Here is a 20,519-nt window from a genome sequence, read left to right as displayed (position 1 = left end):
CTGGCAAAACATACAGTGATGATGCACTGGGGGTTTTGCCTCTGCATATAACACACATGCCTCCAAGTCTGTCGACAACACGTCAGTGAGGGTGTTGAAGGGAAGTTGCACATAACTTGTGATCGATGGATGAATAGTGATAATGCCAGGGGAATATCACAGAGTCTATCATAGTCACTGATTTCTGCCCACAAAGGAAGGCATCAACAGCAATGCCATATAAATCTCCCTCCTCCAGTATAAACTAATCCATAGTTTTAGAAAAGTATTCTTCTCGTAGTTTTATTGTACTATTGCTCGTTACAGAGGGCATTTTGGTGACAGTCAAAATGCAGCTATACATTGAGGGTAAGACTTCCGGAAGACCAAAATGTTTAAAAACCAATAAACTGATGATATCTCTTCACATATTATATGAATATAAATATGATTATATGTCTTTACAAATCTACCTATTTTTTGTCTGATACTTTTAGGGGTACATAGTCTCAACACAGATGTTGCAATTTTGCAATATTACCCATCACAACTTACTTTGGATATTCTATAATGCAATTTCTTCAAATGGATGAAACACAGTTTTACTTCCAGTGATTACACTGATAAGAGAAAATAGGGTGGTCATTTTATGATTTGATGGGACTTCTTCAAGTTACCTTTCCAGAGCTCTTGACTCCTTTGCAGATGCATAGATAAATGAGGATCCAAGCCAGAATCAGGCACAAGAGAAGCTGCCAGTTCATCCCAGCCAGATCATGCACCCCGTCCGACAGATGAATCTGCAGCACTTTGCGTCTGAAAGAAACAAAACAAAGCAAGGAGTATGAATAACTTCTACATCCATTACCTGCAAAACTAAAGCATTAGAGCATTGAAATCACATCTAAGTTGTAGCTCTCACTTGGTATGGCAAGGGGGTGGGGAAGGCAGACTTTGTGTGTTTTTGTTTGTGGGTGCATAGGTGTGTATGTGTTTGTGGGTGCATAGGTGTGTGTGTGTGTGTGTGTGTGTATGTTAAAAATGGGTTGAGAGGTACAACTATATGTGTACCACCATGTGACCAGGCATTTATTTTGCCTGACATGCAATTTTGCTCATGGCTGGTCGTTAGTAAAGTGTATAATGACAGGTCATCAGCACTTTTATATCACGATAGTGACTGGGTTACAATTGTAGATTTCATCATTTTATTTACTTTCATTTAAATAACATTTAAGAGATTTGTGTTTCATAAACTTTTATGACAAGGATCTGCTCTATCACTTTGTAAAAAAATAATTTACATCATTTTGTTTGACCATAGTGCATATGTACATGTAGTTACCCACACTCGGTACCTTCAAAATAGTTCAAAGGTATCTTGTGTGGATAATTTTTACTGATTCCCTCACTGGTGCATGTAAGTTATGAAGCGGTGCCTGCTTCTACCTGATTCTACACGCGTGCACACACACACCACACACACACACACACAGCATCGTTCAAGTCGAGGTCAAAATATGACAACTGATAAGAGAGTTGACCTTGTGTTTGATGACAACAGGAAGACAACACAAAATATAACAAAAGATAAATAAAAAGAAATTTAAAGGCCCAATATCTTTTATTGCCCAAGCCATTAATAGACGAGCTGCTTTTTGACAGGTGCAATATTGTGATTTGACACAATTGCTGAATTTTGGTGGAACATGCCCAAGTAACAGAGGGTCTCAACAGGCATTTTCACATCAGCCCGATAAAAATCCAAGCTCGAGATATTTTTCGTGATCGCAAAATTAGCGCGCTATTTCACTTCCCATTCACATCAGCCCGAACATTATCAAATAGAGCGATAGTACGCATTAATCATCCTGCTACGTATTTTGGAAATTTCCCGAGTTGGACTCGAGAAATTTTCTCAATCAATTAGCGTGCTAATTTGTATTCACATTATCAAATAGCACGCTATTTCGTGATCGGGTTAATTTCCCAAGTCAGAAAATAGCGCGCTATTTCGAAACATCGGGCTGATGTGAAAACGCCTACATTGTAATATTCTATCTTATCACTTATTGTTGCCTTTGCAGCCAACAAAAAACTTGGGCTTGGATGATTGGCATTCTAACCTTTTCACTCTCATTGATGAGTGCTTTTACAGTGTAAATTTTGTCACTTCATTCAGCAAAGGAGACGAGCAAATGCTTTAAATTGGAATGCCATGCATGCAACTGACTTTGGCACGTACACTATGGTTATAGCAAAAATATTTGAAACAGCAGATGTTGAAGGTATGTTGTCTTACTTGTATTTCAGACAAAAGTTGTCTGCTACCAAGCCAATGGCAATTAGCATTACACGTTTCAAAAATAAACTGCTCCCCCATCCCCAATCAATGGAGGGGAAATGTTAAGCACAATACAGGATATTCACATCATTTGAGTTGGGCAATAAAACAGATAAGGAATTCAAAGATTAGAGTTACTACAGGAATGAGAAACTGTACACTTTCACACATTCTAAGGGCATTCACTATATAATGCAAACCCATGCAAGCATACACAATCAGCAGATGGATGTCAAGAACATGCCTCAGCACATATCACTTGTCCCTCCTATAATTTTCTTAATTTTTGTAGCATAACTGAGCACTACAAATTAAGCAATACAGTAGTAAAAGAATAACTTTTCTTTACCCACTACAGTGGGTCAAGAAAAAGAATGTTCTTTTCCGTGTGTGTGTGTGTGTGTGTGTGTGTGTGCAGTGTGTGTGTGTAAGAGATATGTATCCACTCACTATGTTGTTGTTAATGGTCAAGTCTACAAACGTGTATACATTTGAGTAGACTATCTCAATGGGTGGAATTTCATATCATTTGTGGACAACTATTATGCCATGGTTTATGATTTCAACACTATCAATACCTAGTAATTGCAATCTCAGTAGGGCATAATGGTTGCTATTCCAGGCGCTGGGAGGAAGGGACTTGGAGGGTTAAGGCATAATCTACTTAATTTTCCTGTGTACAAGGTCATTAACTGATTCACATCCCCTAGCCTTTGGCGACAGGATGTGGTCTTCTGGTGTCCCAATCTACAATTGTAGGTACACTTGTATCCAGTAACAGCATTTAGACTGTATAATGCCCTTCATCATTTATCAGAACCTATCTAGCAATGAGCAAGCTGAAAGATATTTCATTGGTGGATACAAGAGCGTAGCACCCATCAACAACTGGCAGAACTTCCAACTGTCATTTAGGTCAACCACATGTACATGTAATGGTTAATTCATAAACATCCTGGTCAGTATGTCACACCAGAAAGCTGACGAGACAGTGATTGTATACTAGTATGTGCATATCGCATAATTGAGTCTGGGAGGGCTTGTAAAAGCTGATCAACCTAGGGTATGAATAATTTCCAACTGACATTAACAATCATGTCATGAATTTGAAACAATGCCTTCCAGTCAATTTGCACCTCTAGTAACCACTATCATGCAGAGAATTTGGGCAGAGGGATCATGAATGACATACAAAAGATGGTGAATTATTCCTTTCACAAATAAACTTTACAAGTAAGTTTTTATAGTGTTATCTTTCATACAAACATAAAACTGTCTGTTCTATATCAAAAGTTAAAATGTAATATCTTTCATGACAGTAAACTGACCTTAACAATGCAGACTACACTTATCATGCAGACGAAAGTCAAGAATTAAAAGCAAATTGTTGCAGTATGAGTTTACAAAGGCCAATGGACTTGACTGGTTTCAACAACAGCAAACACACACAAACCTAACAACTATAAAACAATCATGGAGCATCAAGTACACATGTCCTGCTTATCAAACAAAGGCCAAGAGAATTAGGAGTTGTAATCATTTTTTGATGTGTCAAACTGCACATTTGGCTTGAATGATGCCGTAGAACATGTGCATACAGAAAATTATTTCTACAATATCTGGTATCAGCTAATTTCCCATTTGTATCAGCCAAGATCTAGTGGATAACTTGGTGCGAGCATTTGAAATTGCTTTCTTTGTTAAACACAAGATAACAATCACAACAGCTGCTTTTCCACTTTCTTTATAGGGGAGTGCAGATTTAATGCCTGGAGATGAAGGCTTACAAAAATTTTAAGCATTCAAAGGTCATGGCAGAGAATCAAATTTCTGGTGAAACAATAAATTTCATTTGGTTAAAATATATTAAATGCAGTGTATCCTGCTATTAAAGTATCAGATAAAAATATCTTTATCAATACTTGATAGGCATTCTGATGTATTATGCTGGTTCAGCATTCAATTTGCTTATGGTATTTTTGAGCATTAAACATTATTTCCAAGATAAATTTTGCTGGCAAGATTTTCAGCATCAAACAATATCCAGAGTTTGCAACAAAACTTTCAAAAATTGATTGACTGCAAAGGAAGCAGGACTAGGGAATTATCATTTTACACTGTTTTATGCTCTTTCTTCCAACACTATAGAGCACTTTACATATAATTTACCAATATGTGACAAAAATCCTGGTTTAGATATGAGTTGCTCACAAATGGCATATTATGCCACTAAAACAATCAGTTGATAAGCGGAATGAGAAACCAGTGCCATGACCTTGTCAACATACTGTCAACAGTTTTGCAACAAACAATCAACCCATTTCTGCTGTTGGTCAGAAATTTTCATCTAGGATGTCGGGATCATGGGTTGGTTTCAAAATCACTAAGTTAGGAGGCCATCATCACACAGCTGTGTGTGAATTCAAATGAGTCCAATATTGTGGCAGGAAGACATGAGTCCATGACATTAAAATTGGTTCAAAGCTATTGGTCGCCCTATGACCAATGATCTCATTTTGAAATCAGTGAAAATGATCAGTATTATTGCGGGGGGGGGGGGGGGGGGGGGGGGAGAGAAAAGAAAACATTCAGGCCAGATGTACATGCATGATCTAAATTGGCGTTCCTGTCATTGTTTAAGGCTAAATATTTGTTCCATGGGGAAGGGGGGGGGGGGACACCAAACATCCAATTCCAAGTCACACTTGTACTATTTGTAACCGCAAAATGATCTTGATTTCAACATTAAAACCTGTCAAGATTTGCCTGACTACATACATCATTGATGCAGTACAAATATTTCTAATGAAGTAAGCATTGAGAAGAGCCTTCTATCTAATACACAATGATATGAAAATGCCATGTCTACAATGTCTACATCAACCCAGTAATACGTCCTAACTTTAAATCAAGGTGCATGTGTATCATGAACAAAGAAAGACATCTGTCTCTCATTGGACGATTAGTTTGCTTGTCATTAAGTTGTTACTTCATATCCATCTGGGCACAACTATGCAGTGTCGTGTGTGTGTGTGTGTGTGTGTGTGTGTGTGTGTGCATATAGTGTGTGACGGGCCGATCGCGAGTGAGAGAAAATGATCCGAACTTCATGAACACTTGGCGCCTTACTTCCTGGCCCAAACAGAAGATCGAGGCTGGTGGGTAATTTATACTATAATAACTTATCGTTTGAAGCACGATACCCACAATGGGGCTCAAACTTTGTTAAAAGCTGACTCCACAGTAAAAACATTGACTGACCAATGTGACTATAACTATCAAAACAAGAGTCTCAGATTCAAAACAGATATTGTAGATTTTATGAAGATGTGCAACCCTCATACAATGTAATGCACTTTACTGTGGTGGCAGTATTTAATATGCAAATTTGTGAGAATTTGGCAGATATATTCATTTATTGGGACAAATACTAAATCACTTTTGCTTGTAAAATACCAGCAAGTATTCTTCTATTAGGTCCTTGAAAACATGGTAATTCTATAAAATAAATCATAAAGTCCTGCCTATCAGAAATGTCAGTTCGAGAGCAAATCTTTGGACCCCGTTGCTGGTAGGTTGGAAAATGTAGAATTATAAAGCTCAGGTGTACTTTCAGTTATATTTTGTGGTGGAGAGTAATTATTTTTTCTGAAAATAAGAAAATTAATGTCAATTAGAAACCTCTGCAGGTAGACAGTCTGAGAAATAACACTTCTGTACAGTGTTGCATGTATGTATAACAAAATCTCACCAAAAAGATTGTTGAACACATTTTCAAGGAAAAAATATTGCTATAGGGACTTGTTCAAATGAAAAATACAGGGTTAGCATAATATCAGTCTGTTGAGGCTGTAGTGGGTTTGAAGATCACTGGATTTTCCTCGCTGTTTTTGCTCATCTGAGGATATTAAAACACATGCTGACAGCTGATGTAATAGCCCGCAGCACCTATTGTGCCAGATAAAGTACACTTCACTATTGGCGAACTACCTAAATGTTATCAAAGCATACTCAAGCACCTCCTCCACAGTGCACACATGGTTTACAAAAAGTGATTAACAGTTCTCCAGCAGACTTGTTCTTGGTTTCTGTCAGACTAACTTATGGTTAGAGATTTGTACGGTATTTCCTGTAATCACAGTTTCACATCTCGCATTACTTTTTCCGCATCCCTTTTCACTGATTCTCCAAAGAAATAATAAAACAAGATGATTTTAACGAACATGGAAGAGACCTTGATAGAGAATCAGTTGTGGGTAGTGTTGTGTTTTAAATCTGTAATTCCACTCATTTGCCTCTCCCAGTCTTAAAGATAGTTTGTTGGAAGCTGCTGATGGGTATACAACATCTAGAAATCGATCAGGACTTACTCCCAAAAACTCCACAGTGGCCGTTTTGATGGTCTCATTGGTACAGTTCACGCTGCTCATCTGTGTAACTTCGACGTCTAAGGGAGTGACGGTGGTGGGTGCGATAGTTGTTGTAACGGCCTCCGCAGTCTCGTTAGCTGCATTAGTGCCTGGAACAAAGCAGCAGGGCGTGTTCCAGATGTTGTTGCAGTGGGACCAGGCAGCACGGAGGTGAAGGACATGAACATGTAGTACAGCGCCCAGGCCATGATGATGATGTAGTAGGTGTTCAGGAAGAGCAGGATGACCACACTGGCAATGCCAATACCTGAGGATGGGACAGCATCCAAACAAGATTGTTTAATCAACATTGCATCATTGCATCGCACACGTGTAGGAGATGTGTCCAGTTGATGAACTGCAGGACAACTAAATGACAACCTACACAGGTATCCAACCGAGCAAAATTTGGCTTTTTGGAGTCCTATAACAGTTCATTGCTTCTAGTTAACACATCTTTGGCTTTGAAGCAATTCTCTGAATGGCTAATTTCTTCACATAATCATGTACACACAGGTGCATAATATATAAATCATCATATACCTACAGATCAAAGGCATCAAGTGCGTCTAAGTTGGGGGGGGGGGGGCTGTAGGCAAAGATTACAGCCTACTACTGGTTAGTTTGCAGGCACAAACCCTTGTTGGTCGTATTAGGAGTCTGCATGAGCCAAGACTAATACACGCATCACTGCACTGCAGCCTCTCCCAAAGGGAGAAGCTACAACACAGGGCCGAAGTGGTGCATATAGCAGTCTTGGCGCAGACTCCTTTACGACCAACAAGGGTTTGTGCCTGCAAACTAACTACTGGTTGGGGTCTGTGTCACACTCACCTCTGAATATGGGACTGATGCCCCATGCTGTGATCCCACCCTGGTTGGTGTACTGGCCGAGACCGATCTCAAGAATCAGGAGAGGGATGCCGGCGATGAAGAGGCAGATGAAATACGGAATCAAGAATGCACCTAAAATAAGTCCAAATAAATACAGAGAGAGACAGAGATAGAGATTTTAATTTTTAAAGGAATTATTCATATTTGACTGGGGTCATTTTTTCCCCTTGATGTACGAGGGGCCTTCTGTTGTACCACCCTGCTGGTAAAAATATTTTCCAATGCTTCAAATAAATGTAGAAGGAAAAAAATATTCATAGTATACCTGCATTTTTCATGGATATTTAATCTTATAACTTGTCATTATGCTGGAAAATGACCAAAATAAAAACACAACACAAAAATTATACATAAAGAACTAACTTTTGACCTTGGATGCCAAGATGACTTGTTTTGAGGTCATACGTACGGTAGGTGAGAAACACATGTGTTTTATGTATCCTTCACTCTCATTGACCATCCGGAATGGAGGCTATAATTCATTTCACACATGCTACAGTGGAAGTAATGCAACTAATGTCGGGATCACAAGGTATGGGTCAATTGAAGAAAATTTTTTAAACCTACAAAAAGACCCACACCCACGCTGATCCCACACAGAGACATCACATCTATATCCAAGTTAGTGCTATATTCAGGTACCTCATATAGCTACATCTTATACAGATGGCTTAACAGAAAAGTACAAGTGTCAGGTGCACATTACAAAGGGCTTTCCTGAAGGAAATTGAATTAGACACTGAAGCATCCCTGACTAGGTCAAGTTATAAGTATGGTCATAACAGATGAACCCAGCGCATGACCCCATTCTTACTGTTGAAATAGAATCAATCTTCACACGGGGTGATACAGGGGATACGCGATACAATCTTCTATTGCTTGACAGCATGCATATAAGCATGCATGTACAGCAACAAAACCCCTAAAGATTCTGTTTCTGTAGCGGTGGTAGCTGAGGTGGCTGTGTGCATATTGCGCTTGCATCTATTGCGGGCTAATCATTGTGGAAGCCTGGTCTTCCACCTTGCTTGCATTCTCACTGAAATATAAGAGTGATCGTTTAGGAGGCAGTCTCAAGAGGTGAGATCCAATGACAAGGTTCTGGGACTTACACGTACACTCTTCCCACATATCTTAATCAAGAGGTAACCATCTTTTGCAGTGAGAAGTGGGTACTGAACTACTTTCTTTATAGTATCAACGCATTGGTTTTGGAGATATTCTTAATCTACATCTGTGTCTGCTATAGATGCCTTATCAGTTCTACTTCTTAAACTATTTTGATAAAGGGTATTGCATAATAAACAGTTATTTGAACTATATGTTGACAACGAAGGACACAACTGCAAGTTCTTGAAGATGTGACTTGTCTCTCTGATCTTAATTGCTATAACTCAGCATAATAAACTGTATCAACTTGGAAATTGTACAGAAAAACATACGAGAGCTTCTTGATAGAAATTTATACCATTCGACAAAAATGGATACCTTTCACGTTTTTATTTCTCTCTTTCCCCAATGTTGCAGAGATTGGGACCATTTCACTGTTGCAGAGATGCAGTGAAGTGCAACATTTGACCTCATTAAGAAATAGAAAGAAAACCTTTATCTTCCCCTCTAAGCATAATGCAATCTCACTGGGGGTGACTTCAGGGTTATTCAGTGACTTTCATGAATTCATCAAATACCTAAAGAGATCTTGCAACAAAAGTTTTGCAGTGCAAACACCAAGGCAATATATATATATATGACTCTTATTAACTGGTAATTTTCTAGTTTTTTTTTTTGTACACACATCAGATACAATTGTTACTAGTTTCAAAATTGAAGCTGCATTTGATTTCCTCCATCATTTTTCCTCTCAAGTCTCAGAATTCATGATTAAGTGCGATCTGGTGCAGCATACAGATCTTCATTATCAAATTTACTTATAGTGTTTCATTTCATTTGGGCCCTTTGGCATTCATATTGCAAGCTTTTTCATTTGAAGAATTGTCAAAAGTCTCACAAATTGCTAAACTTTAAATTATCAAATTGGAAAATATTTTGGAAGATTCCTATTTCTTTTTAAGTGACAAACTTTTGTAAATTTGATTTTTTTTTTCCTTTGCAGGTTTGCAGATTTTATGAATTGAACAAGTTCCTATAATCTTTCTGAATAAAAGATATGCAGTGAAATTCAAAGCGGCCAACTGAATGAGAAGATGAGAATATGACTTGAAGAGTTAATGAATGAAGTAGTGCACAAAGGTAGACAGTTTTTGCCTTCTGTTCCTGATGACATACACGTGTACAAGTTGAAGGCATAAGATCCTGGCCTATTTCACAGGTTTCCTTGACCCATCAAAGAAGGACTGATTTTCCTATTTTAACTCACATTTCCCATTCACCCGAGCCCCGAGAATACTTGGGACTAGTCTTCAAAGGGTTAATACCTATGTTACAGATCACCCTCTAACTTGTAACAGTTAAAAAAAATGTTCAGTGCACCTTCAATGCAACTCCATACAAAGGACATACATATACACAAAAAGGAGACAAGGGCTTGGGGTAGAGGGCACATACAGTTTACTACGATATAGGATAACAGTGAATTTGACAGTGACCTTGCTCAATTAGAGGAAAAGATTCACTACCTATTAATCAATGGCACAGCAAATCTGGGGCAGCAGACTTTGGGGTCACCTTGAAGGAAAATAGTACACTGACTGCTTGGATGCTAAAAGGCCCACGAACAACTGAAACAATTTGATTAACTAGGAAAAACTTACTATTCTTTTTTTTTTTGGGGGGGGGGGGGTGGAGATGGGGCAGAATTGTATCTCCACTTGGTAACTATTAAATATGCAGCCACGCCCACTGATTAAACAGATTTTCTATTCCCCTCCCCAACTTTAACAATTACACCCCTCTTCATTTCATTCGTTGTTGTCCCCCAAATTCCCTTTCCAACTTCAGCGAGCTTTTGTGTCATGACATAATAGGCTGCCTTTCAAAAACCTGGCATCTAGGTACTGCTGTTAGTACTTGTCCTTGGAGCTGATCAGTGCCAGTGCCTATTTATCTAAAAACCCCTGTCAATATTTACTCTCATCAAAGAACCCCTCAGTCTTCTGCAGTGGTTCCACCCTACCTACTCTTGTGATGCAAATTTGGTGGGGTCTTTTTAACCCTTTCAGACATACTTATTTAAATCACAATGGAAATCTAATGCAACACATCTGCTTGCAGTCAGTGCAGTAACAAAGCACTGATTGTACTGCGACTATTGCATGGTTTTTTGTAACAGCACTTGCATTTATGTTTGACTATGGGTTTTGTTTCACCGAGTTCCTCAGTAATTGCCTTAGTCCTTAAATTTCGAGGTTGCATTTAAAATCTTGACAGGCTCGGGGTAGCAACATCTTTCAAAGCGGGAAATTTCTTGCAAAACAACGAAAATACCCGTAAGTAGAATTTGGTGACAATGTTGGGTAATACATGATTCAATATTAAGAAAATTACATCTTAAATGAAATCTTGCCTTTATATTTTCCATCCTTTTTGAGAATGTCATGTTATGTCTCTTTTGAGAGATTTTAATGATAAGAATCTCAATAAAATCCATTACTTTCAGACAAATATTCATGATCAAATGTGTGAAGTCTGTGTCTGTGTCTTTAGGCATCAGTTAAATTTCATACGATGGTAGGGTATTACTTACCCCCCCCCCCCCCCCCCACACACACACACACAAAATCCTTTTTTCAGTTTTGAACCAATAAGCCAGTTCGGGTTAGCTCATGTAGAGATGGGTACAAATGACCCTTCTTCTTTCTCAGTTGATTAGGCACTCCACTAGTCTTCAAACAACAGAACGCATTAGCTTGCCCAACGTACTATGTAACAATTCATGTATTCATCAGTCATATTCAAACAAAGGATATACTCGCCTAGACCAGGTGATCAGAATGATCCATCAATTGACACTTCGGAAAGCATCCATTTATTTTGCATTAAATGTAATGACAATCTTCTTCTATTGATATTGCCAAATACTGCTTTTGCTGCCAGGTGGATGTGATGGCAAGCACCACTTTAATACAAGGATTACTTGAATATTCATTGCATCACAGATGCTTATCTCAGTGAATTTAAAAACCAACATGCTCTACTGGTACAAATGACCTTTTTCTGCTCATGCTCAAAGTGGAACCCCAAACTGGCTTATTCACACTGGGCTATTTTCAGCTGAGCAAGGCATGCTTGACAACACATCTATTACAATGGTTTCATATCTGAGCATGATACTGTCTGTGCTATGACATGACTCATCTGTTCTTTTAAATATAATACAGAAAGATATTAATACTGTTAAATAATTCAGAGACCCTTACCAGAGACCCCTTTTAAAAAGAGTAAACTATGACCAAATGTGAGAGGGGAAAAAACAATTTAAATCATTCTGTGTTGCCCTTTGTCCTGCGATGTTACATTTACATACGAGCTCCATCAGATTTCATGTTACTAATTATGATGTTTATCTATCGGATTTCATTTTTTTTTTTTTTTTGGGGGGGGGGGAGGGGGGAGGGAGATGTACAATGTAGTATGGCTGAAGTACGTCTGTAGGACAAACAAGCATGCACTTGCTTATCAGCCGGATGTATCATTGACAAGTGTTCCTTTACAGATAGATTGACATGTGGTAATCTACTTGGCCAGGTTCAATAAATGTTAGAACATAATACATCCAAATAAAAAAAATTTTAAAAAATGGGAAAAAAATCACAGTTTCTTATATGGAAAGCTAATACAATATCCTTCCTGTTACTGGTGTAGCCTGCAAATTTTACATAATGAAGAGAGAGAGAGAGAAAGAAAAAAAATAAGTTGCTTTTTATAATACACATCCCACCTGCACTAAAGCTGCAAACTTGTATGGACACTTGTACATCAGTCAAGATATTGGTTTTGAAATCTTTAATCTTAATATGTATACATTCAATAAAGACTGTATAGGGCCTATTCCTGTAGAGTGTAGAAACATTGCTTTGTTTCAACATGGTTTTTGTAAACAAAAAGAATTGACTGAAGTGCATCAAACATTTCATGAAATTATTAAGTTACCTACAACCTGTCAAGTGCACTTTGATTTACACTGTTCATTTTTCCTGCATTATGATTAAAATTTCATCAACATAATTTGTTTGAAATGCAAGGTAGTATTCACGGCCTAGTAGTATTTGATCTTGGGTTATTCCTGCAGCAAGTGCACTAGACATGTGGTTTTAAATGATCTTTCTGATTCCTCAACTTTCAACTAATGTTTACAAGTAATCGCTTTGAAGAAAATCTAAAAGTTGCATGAAATTAATGTCAAAATCATTTTCAGAAACTGTCAGTTATACCCTGTGTACTGGTAACAGAATGTACATCATTATTCAAGACCCTATACATGTACATGTACAAAACAACCTTGACATCAACTTAACTAGCATCTTAAAATCACTAACAATGCATAGACTCCTATTCAGATACCAACATCAGTTATCACGTTGGCATTTTAACAGAGAAAAAAAAAATACAGACATGTGGTTGATCTTGACATTAATATCTTTTGCTATAGTTTAAACCGAGCACTTTGGTTTCATCATTCTTGTATCACAGTAGACCCTATTCTGAATGATCTGATGCTGGCGGTGACTGGCTTTTCTTTCCATAGTCACATAATCTCAATCCATCACAAATTACTCAACCAAAATAGTGGTTCTGGTGATATTATTTGAACATGGGGAACACTGGTTTTGGAGCCTAACCACCCAGACACGTGCATGTAGATCCTTTCCCCAAAACTTAACCTTGCCTTACAAACAAGTCAAACAACTGACCATTTTCTGCTCACAATTTGGAAGATGAATCCAATGAAATAGAGCCCAACATTATAATAGTATACCAGTAGGCCTATAAAGCAGTAAAAATAGAATCTAGAGGCTGTCAACTTGTTGGATTTACACTTTACAGAGAAGAAAAGTAGGTCCTAGACATTATATTAATATGATGAACTGCAAAGTGTATGATTGATTGGAATTTATAGTTGTGAAAACTATTTACATGTTGGGACATCTCTGAGACTGAAATATTTCATGGCTGGATAGCACATGACTGTATCACTGCAGTCTCTGTACGTGTAACGTTAGATCTGTATCATTTGCAGGGAACACACCCATCTGGTTCACTGTAATGCAATAACGCCATTAACGGTAGTGTAAAAAGTAGAAAATTTACACTAGAAAATAGAATCTAACGTTACACCTTAACCCTAACTTGATATGGAGTAGGCCTATTGTTAAGTTATCCAAGGATAGAAAATCTAGCAGTACTCCATACCAAGTCAGTGCTAAGGTGTAACGTTAGATTCTATTTTCTAACGTTAGTGTAAATTTCTAACGTTGGGCCTACTTCTAACGCGTTAATACTTTCCCTTTGTTGCTAGTAACGTCCGGTTCTATCAACTGAAAACGGACTGTTAACTTGTACATAAATGGAAAGTCTGTTTATCGTAATTACCTCCTCCATTTTTGTAGCACAGGTAAGGGAACCTCCAGACATTTCCCAAGCCGACGGAGAATCCGATAAGGGCGAGAACGAAGTCAAGTTTGTTGGTCCACGTGCCTCTACTCTTCAGCTCGCCGGAGCGAGACCCGTCCTTTCCCTTGCCCTTGACAGCGGCGCCGTTGGCCGTCGGATCATCTTTCTGTGGGGAAGGAGTGATATCAGAAGTAGATCCTGAAAAATTTGTGTTGTCCTGTCCGTTCATTCTGACTGATGCATAGACAAAGTTACTCGCGTATAAAATCCAGAGTGTGTTAATATTCGTTTCAGGGTTAGGCTGAAATTTGCGTCTGTTCCGAAAGAAGTATTTGTCTCTCCTTGTTGAACAGTACTGCAAAGTGCAATAGTCAGACCCAACTCCACACCAGAGACTTCCGAGTTAGTCTTTAGTTACGACTCGAAGAGGGAGGAGTCAACCAACGGTACTTAATCGAACACCTACAGGTGGATTTTAGGGGCGGAAACAAAAACACCACAAAAAACGACTGACAAAAGACGCGGTACGTATGATGATGTCGTCAAGCAGGTGGGATGCACAGAAGCACTATCCTAATGGACATGAGAGCTGTTGCTATCTTCGAGTCTCGGAGCTCGTCCGCTGCATGCGCTAGCTCATAGGATGGGGGGAGCTTACGGGTTATTGATTGGTCTGCTAGCTAGCTGCGGGTTCTCCCTTGCTAACTGCAGCTGTGATCAGCGACTGCTTTGCCTGTAGTGACACTTGATTACGCGCGCGCAATTACTGTCTAGCTAAACAGGCGTAATGATGGCATGAATAGTAATATAACGGTAAACACCGGTTGAGGTGTCGCTTCCCGTAATCCTTCGCTTGGTGTTACCAAGGAGGTAATGGTACCTCCTTGGTGTTACCACCTGACTGAGTTGTACCTGCATGGTACCCCGCCGCCAGCGCTCTAATCTGCTGTGTCGCCTTACAATTTGCAGACGACAACCGGTTGAACTGTTCAACTGCTGTTCGCCGCCGTCTACGAGCACGGACAAGGACACGCGAGAGGCCTCGCACTGGATTCGATTGCCAATACAGTACTCAGTACTCGATTGTGCGTGGATGTCCTCGCGGTTCAGAGAGCTAAAGCGACGAATGTTACGGTGGTCATGATGACAAGGCGGTCGTCGATGACAAGGCGGTCGCCAGCCTGGAAAGAGATGTCGATGTCGGGGGAAGGCTTTATCTCCCGGCTTCATCTAGATGTACAATCAATAAATCGGACAATCGCTCTCCATTTTACGATATGAAATAATGCAATTTCTGTAACTAAGATGGTCAACAAAAACTGTTCGTTTGTTTGGTTTGTTGGGTTTTTGGTTTGTTTGTGTGGTTTGTTTGTGTGTTTGTTTGTTTGTTTTTTGGCCGGGGAGGGGTGGCAGGGGTTTTGTGTGTGTTTTTTTTCCTTTGCAAAATCAATTTTTAGTTTATTTCTATTTATTTCAATTTCAATTTATTTTCACAAACCATTCACATGCAACACAAACCCCTTATGCAAACGAGAGACCCGCGGGTCTAGCGCTCACCTGAGTATCGCAAGTTCACCTTTCACGCAGTCATTAATCTAAATAACATTCACAGCTCTACTAAAATTTGACCAGGCATTCTCAAGTAGAAGATGAAAATGTACAATAAGGGCCCAAATTTTTTAAGATTCCTTAATTTGGGGGGATTGGGGCCCCCTGGGGCCCTCTGGGTGGGGCATGGTGCCCATTTTGATAAATTGAGATCCTGACCCCCTAGGGATGCTACCTGCCAAGTTTGACGAAAATCCATCATGAGGTTTTAAGGAAGAAGATGAAAATGTACAATTCAGGTCCCCATTTGGACCTTCCCAACCCCGCCCCCAAGAGGGGCACCCCTGGATCTGCTATGAACAAACTTGAAACTACAGTCATCAATGTACTCACTCACTCCTGGGTGGGGCATGGTGCCCATTTTAACAAATTGAGATCCTAACCCCCTAGGGATGCTACCTGCCAAGTTTGGTGAAAATTGGTCATGGGGTTCTCAAGAAGAAGATGAAAATGTACAATTTAGGCCCCATTAGAACCCCTCCCCACCCCCCTCCCCTGGGTCCCAAGGGGGGCACCCCTGATTCTGCCATGAACAAACTTGAAACTATAGTCATCAATGTACTAACTCATAGTATTAACTTAGCTCTATCACTTCTGGTTCTAGAGAAGAAGATTTTTACAGATTCCTTAATTTGGGGGGGGGGGGGGGTGTTGGGCCCCCTGGGGGCCCCCTGGGTGGGGCATGGTGCCCATTTTAATAAATTGAGTTCCTAACCCCCTAGGGATGCTACCTGCCAAGTTTGATGAAAATCGGAGTTGGGGCTTTCAAGAAGAAGATGAAAATGTAAAAAGTTTACGGACGACGGACGACGCACGACGCACGACGCACGACGCACAACGGACGCTGGACGAAGGGCGATCGCAATGGCTCACCTTGAGCCTTTGGCTCAGGTGAGCTAAAAACTAAGAGAATCTCTACAGTAAATCATCGAAAGCGAATGATTCAGCTTTTTCGTAAACATTCCGAGTCTCTGAAAATGTCTGATCATTTTCACCTGGAAATTTTGTCACCCCATGGACTTTCACTGACGAAAGTGAATATTATTATGGGCTTACTATTTCTGGGATCGATCCTTCTTTTACATCTAATGCATCTAAAAACAAAGTTCAGTGCAGTTGGGGGGGGGGTATTATGATTAAAAATGGTTAAGAAACCACAGGAGCCTACACATCTGTTTCATCCCGAGTCCGACGACGCACTCGATGGCGCATTTCTACATAAATACGGTTCAGATGCCAATCATGGCGATAGGAACCGCCCCAAGTACCCCCAACTCGAGTAGCCCCGCCTATATAAATAGCTATTTGGCCTGACCTCAATTTAGAATCTTACAATGGTTACTAGTACAATGTACACACATTGTATAGACCCCTATGCAGAGGTACGTGTGGGTGTCACACCATGTGAGTGAATGCGCATGCTCGCCATAAACCATACCCCTTCATTTGCGGACGAGAAAAATTGGGAAGGCCACCTAATAATGGGAGGGGTGTATGTAACTCAGGCTCTGGAAACAAACTACAGTAGTCAACAAAACCTCATCCATTAGTGCCCGCACGATTTTTGAAGGATCGCGGGGGTCGAAAACGTGAGAACTTATCACGAGGCAAATACATGATGGAAGAAATGAGACGGTAAAGTCGTTAGAATTCACATAGGCGTGACAAGATTCCAAAGGGCTGTTTTTATTGTCATTTTATTTTTTTCATGTTGGAATCAGATTGATGGAAATTTACAGTTCTTTATTGCTGTCTGACTCAAAGCACACGTTCAGATCAAGCTTTGACCCCGTTTGTGAGTTGTTATCGCTAGAATGCGACATTGACGTCTTGGCTTACAGTACAGATATGCCTATAGGTATCCAATTTTTCAGGTTTGATCACTGCCCTATTCTAATAGTCTCGTCCTATGCTAAACACTCGTTTAATACCCATAGGCATACAATACTAGTAAATAAAGCCATACGTTTCAGAATTCTATTAAAACGCTATTACCATAAGTATGTTACTTTTCTCATGAAAATGAAAAATTTCGAGTGATGGAATTCATTTAGTACGCTTTTGTTTTCTGTACAAAAGTGCAATCTTGTCATGGGTATAGGCTAAATCGCATTCTACAAAATGCACTCATCTTGCGCATTTTCGCATTGTGTGGACAAACGTAAAAAAGAAATCAACGAAAACAAATACAAAAACAAATTACCATTAAAGACAACAGAGAATACACCGGTAAAACCTGAATCTAATCTGATGTCGAAAAGTTTTATCAAGCGCCCCCCCCCCCCCACACACATATTACATTACAACACACGTCGATGATAGTGTTTTTGTCTCCAACTCCCCCCGTTAATTTGTTTCTGCTACAGTACCTCTGATGGAGCAAACACGCCAAAGAGTTGAGCACAATACATTAGCATAACATTTTCTGTCTCTTGTTGCTGCTTTGTTCCCCTTTTCTTGTTCTTTTGCTTTCTTTTCTTTTTTTTTCTTTTTCTTTTTTTTGCCGAGGAAATTGGAAATTAAGTTGGATGTGTGCATGATTGTCTATAGAGGGCGACATGCATAAAAGACGCTCGCAGCTGCTCAAGTGATGACCCGCAAAACATTGTCACTATACGTGTTGAATGTGCGATCTTTCGTTTTGCGTTCATAGGTTTGAGCGGCTTTTTTTTCTCTCTCTCTCTGATTAACTGTGAACGACAGTTGTAACGAAACTATGACTTGGGGAAAGAACACCAAAAAAAAAAAAAAAAAAATGTATCAGCTGTGTATTTTGAGGTTCAATAAACACCAGATAAAACGACCTTTGTTAACATAATGTTGACACCCGCTAACTTCGGGACGAGTATTTATTATGACCTAATGATGCCCAAACAAAACACCAAACATTTCTTTCCTTGAGAGAGCAATCACATAAATCGTTGGAACACGGTTTCTACATTTCGAAATGGTTACTGTAACTCGATCTCGGGTGCTTCGCTATCGCTCTGTTTTGCTGCAAGCATTGACGGGCGATCGTCAGACTGCAGGTTAGGAGAAATCTTTGTCGAGCTTTCTTATTTCTCGTCATCCTTAACCTCCTCATCATCCTCATCATCGTCATGGAAATTGTGACAATGATAATGATGATTAGTACTATCACTATCATTACTGTTATAAGTGGTAGTATGATAGTATTACAGCAGCAATTATGTACAAAAAACGATAATATTCATATTATGATATGGTAAAGTCTCATTTCACTTCCAAAATGTGTACAATCAAAGGTCGCTGAGCGGTGTGATCCTTTTTTTTTTTCCCGCAGCTACATGTAGGCCTTTCTTTTGTATTTCAGAGGAGGGAGAAGGGTATTAAAGTCTAAACATTAAACAGATTGATTCCGAGATAAGAGAATCCACAGGAACATGGGTTATGAATTTAGGTGTGATTGTAAACAAAATACGAAAAAAAAAAAAGAAAGGGCGTCGTTACAACAGATATGTTGTCATAATGACTTCAGCTCGTGTACATTCTAATGATATAATGACATCAATATGAAAGTTAAATGGAGATTTGCATATACCGCAAGGGTGATGGAGAGTGGAAAAAAAAACATAAATCTTCAAAACAAATTCATGAGAAATGCAAGACGTAAATTAATGCAAGAATGTATAATATCGTGACATATTTCCTGTATAACTATTCATAAAATCTCGCAGCAAATTAGTAATTGGCCCACAGTACATCTTATCAGTCTACTCTGTGCAATTAAATTTTCGCGCAAAAGACGCGAAGCTGACAAAACCTCAACGTAGTGACTTTACCATGGTCACGTGTGAAAAGCTATACAGAAAAGGGGTAACATACGGCTGTTTTCAACCGTAGTCTTCATAGAGCACAGAGCAAAGTGCAATCATGGACCTAACAGAAAAACCTCTCACCGCCTTAGAGACGATAGGTTTTCTCGCTGTTCGTTCGTCGTAAATTGGCATTGCAGGCAAACGGATCTCTCGCATGGCATCGCTGGTCGTTGACGGGGCCCGACGGGGCTCGGCAAATGTCGACTGCGACTGTCGGCTGAAGTCGGAGGAGGTCGCCGACACCGGCCGAGAGCCCCGCCCGTAGTCCAAGAAACCGCGATTGGTGTTGGAAGGCGGTCGTTCCCATTCCGTCGGGGTCGGGATGGCATACTGCCCGCGAAGGAGAAGCAAAGCTTCGGACTGTGACATGGTTCTATCGAAAGAGGGTTTGTTTACTCGCCACGACGATCTATGCAAAGGTCAATGAACTCCCAACATCAATGACTGTATGATCAGCTCCCTCATATCCAGCACGACTTCAGATGTTCGTCAATATCTCATCTACACGAACGCGATTCAAGCCGTGTTCCAAAACAGACGAAGAACCAAACTGTATAGGCTATTTTGTGTCATATGTAATACAGCTCCGAAAATTTTTGAATGTTACACGTATACCTCATAAAACAGGTAGCTCAGCTAGTTTATAACGCTGCGCTGATCATTTGGACTTACATCCATTTGAAGTTCTATTTGAGATTTTGTTCACGCACGTCCTCAATGCAGTGTTGACATTTTAGTCAAACAGCAGCAGCTTCCCATCGGGGAGAGACAAGGGACACCCCTCCAGGGGTGCATGGTTTGCCTTCACTGATAGCTCTGTAAATTCATTGTCGTCGCATCAATCTCAATCAATAAAAAATGACGGCTGCGCTTAAC

At 39.7% G+C, this 20,519-nt stretch overlaps 1 protein-coding gene across 1 annotated transcript in view; it reads right to left on the bottom strand.

The window, feature by feature from the left end:
• LOC140236126 (sodium- and chloride-dependent GABA transporter 2-like) overlaps positions 1-20,092 on the bottom strand; it is a 57,428-nt gene extending 37,336 nt beyond the window's left edge. Inside the window, 7 exon segments of the mRNA XM_072316102.1 lie at positions 657-795; positions 6,694-6,701; positions 6,703-6,893; positions 6,896-7,000; positions 7,567-7,698; positions 14,176-14,362; positions 19,725-20,092. Of these exon segments, the coding sequence (XP_072172203.1) occupies positions 657-795; positions 6,694-6,701; positions 6,703-6,893; positions 6,896-7,000; positions 7,567-7,698; positions 14,176-14,362; positions 19,725-20,012 (1,050 nt within the window). The 5' untranslated portion in view covers positions 20,013-20,092.
• Positions 20,093-20,519: the final 427 nt, after the last annotated feature.

The sequence above is a fragment of the Diadema setosum genome, chromosome 1 (assembly GCF_964275005.1).
Source record: "Diadema setosum chromosome 1, eeDiaSeto1, whole genome shotgun sequence".
In the NCBI taxonomy this organism is placed as follows: Eukaryota; Metazoa; Echinodermata; class Echinoidea; order Diadematoida; family Diadematidae; genus Diadema; species Diadema setosum.
This window is presented reverse-complemented; position numbering and strand designations above follow the sequence as displayed.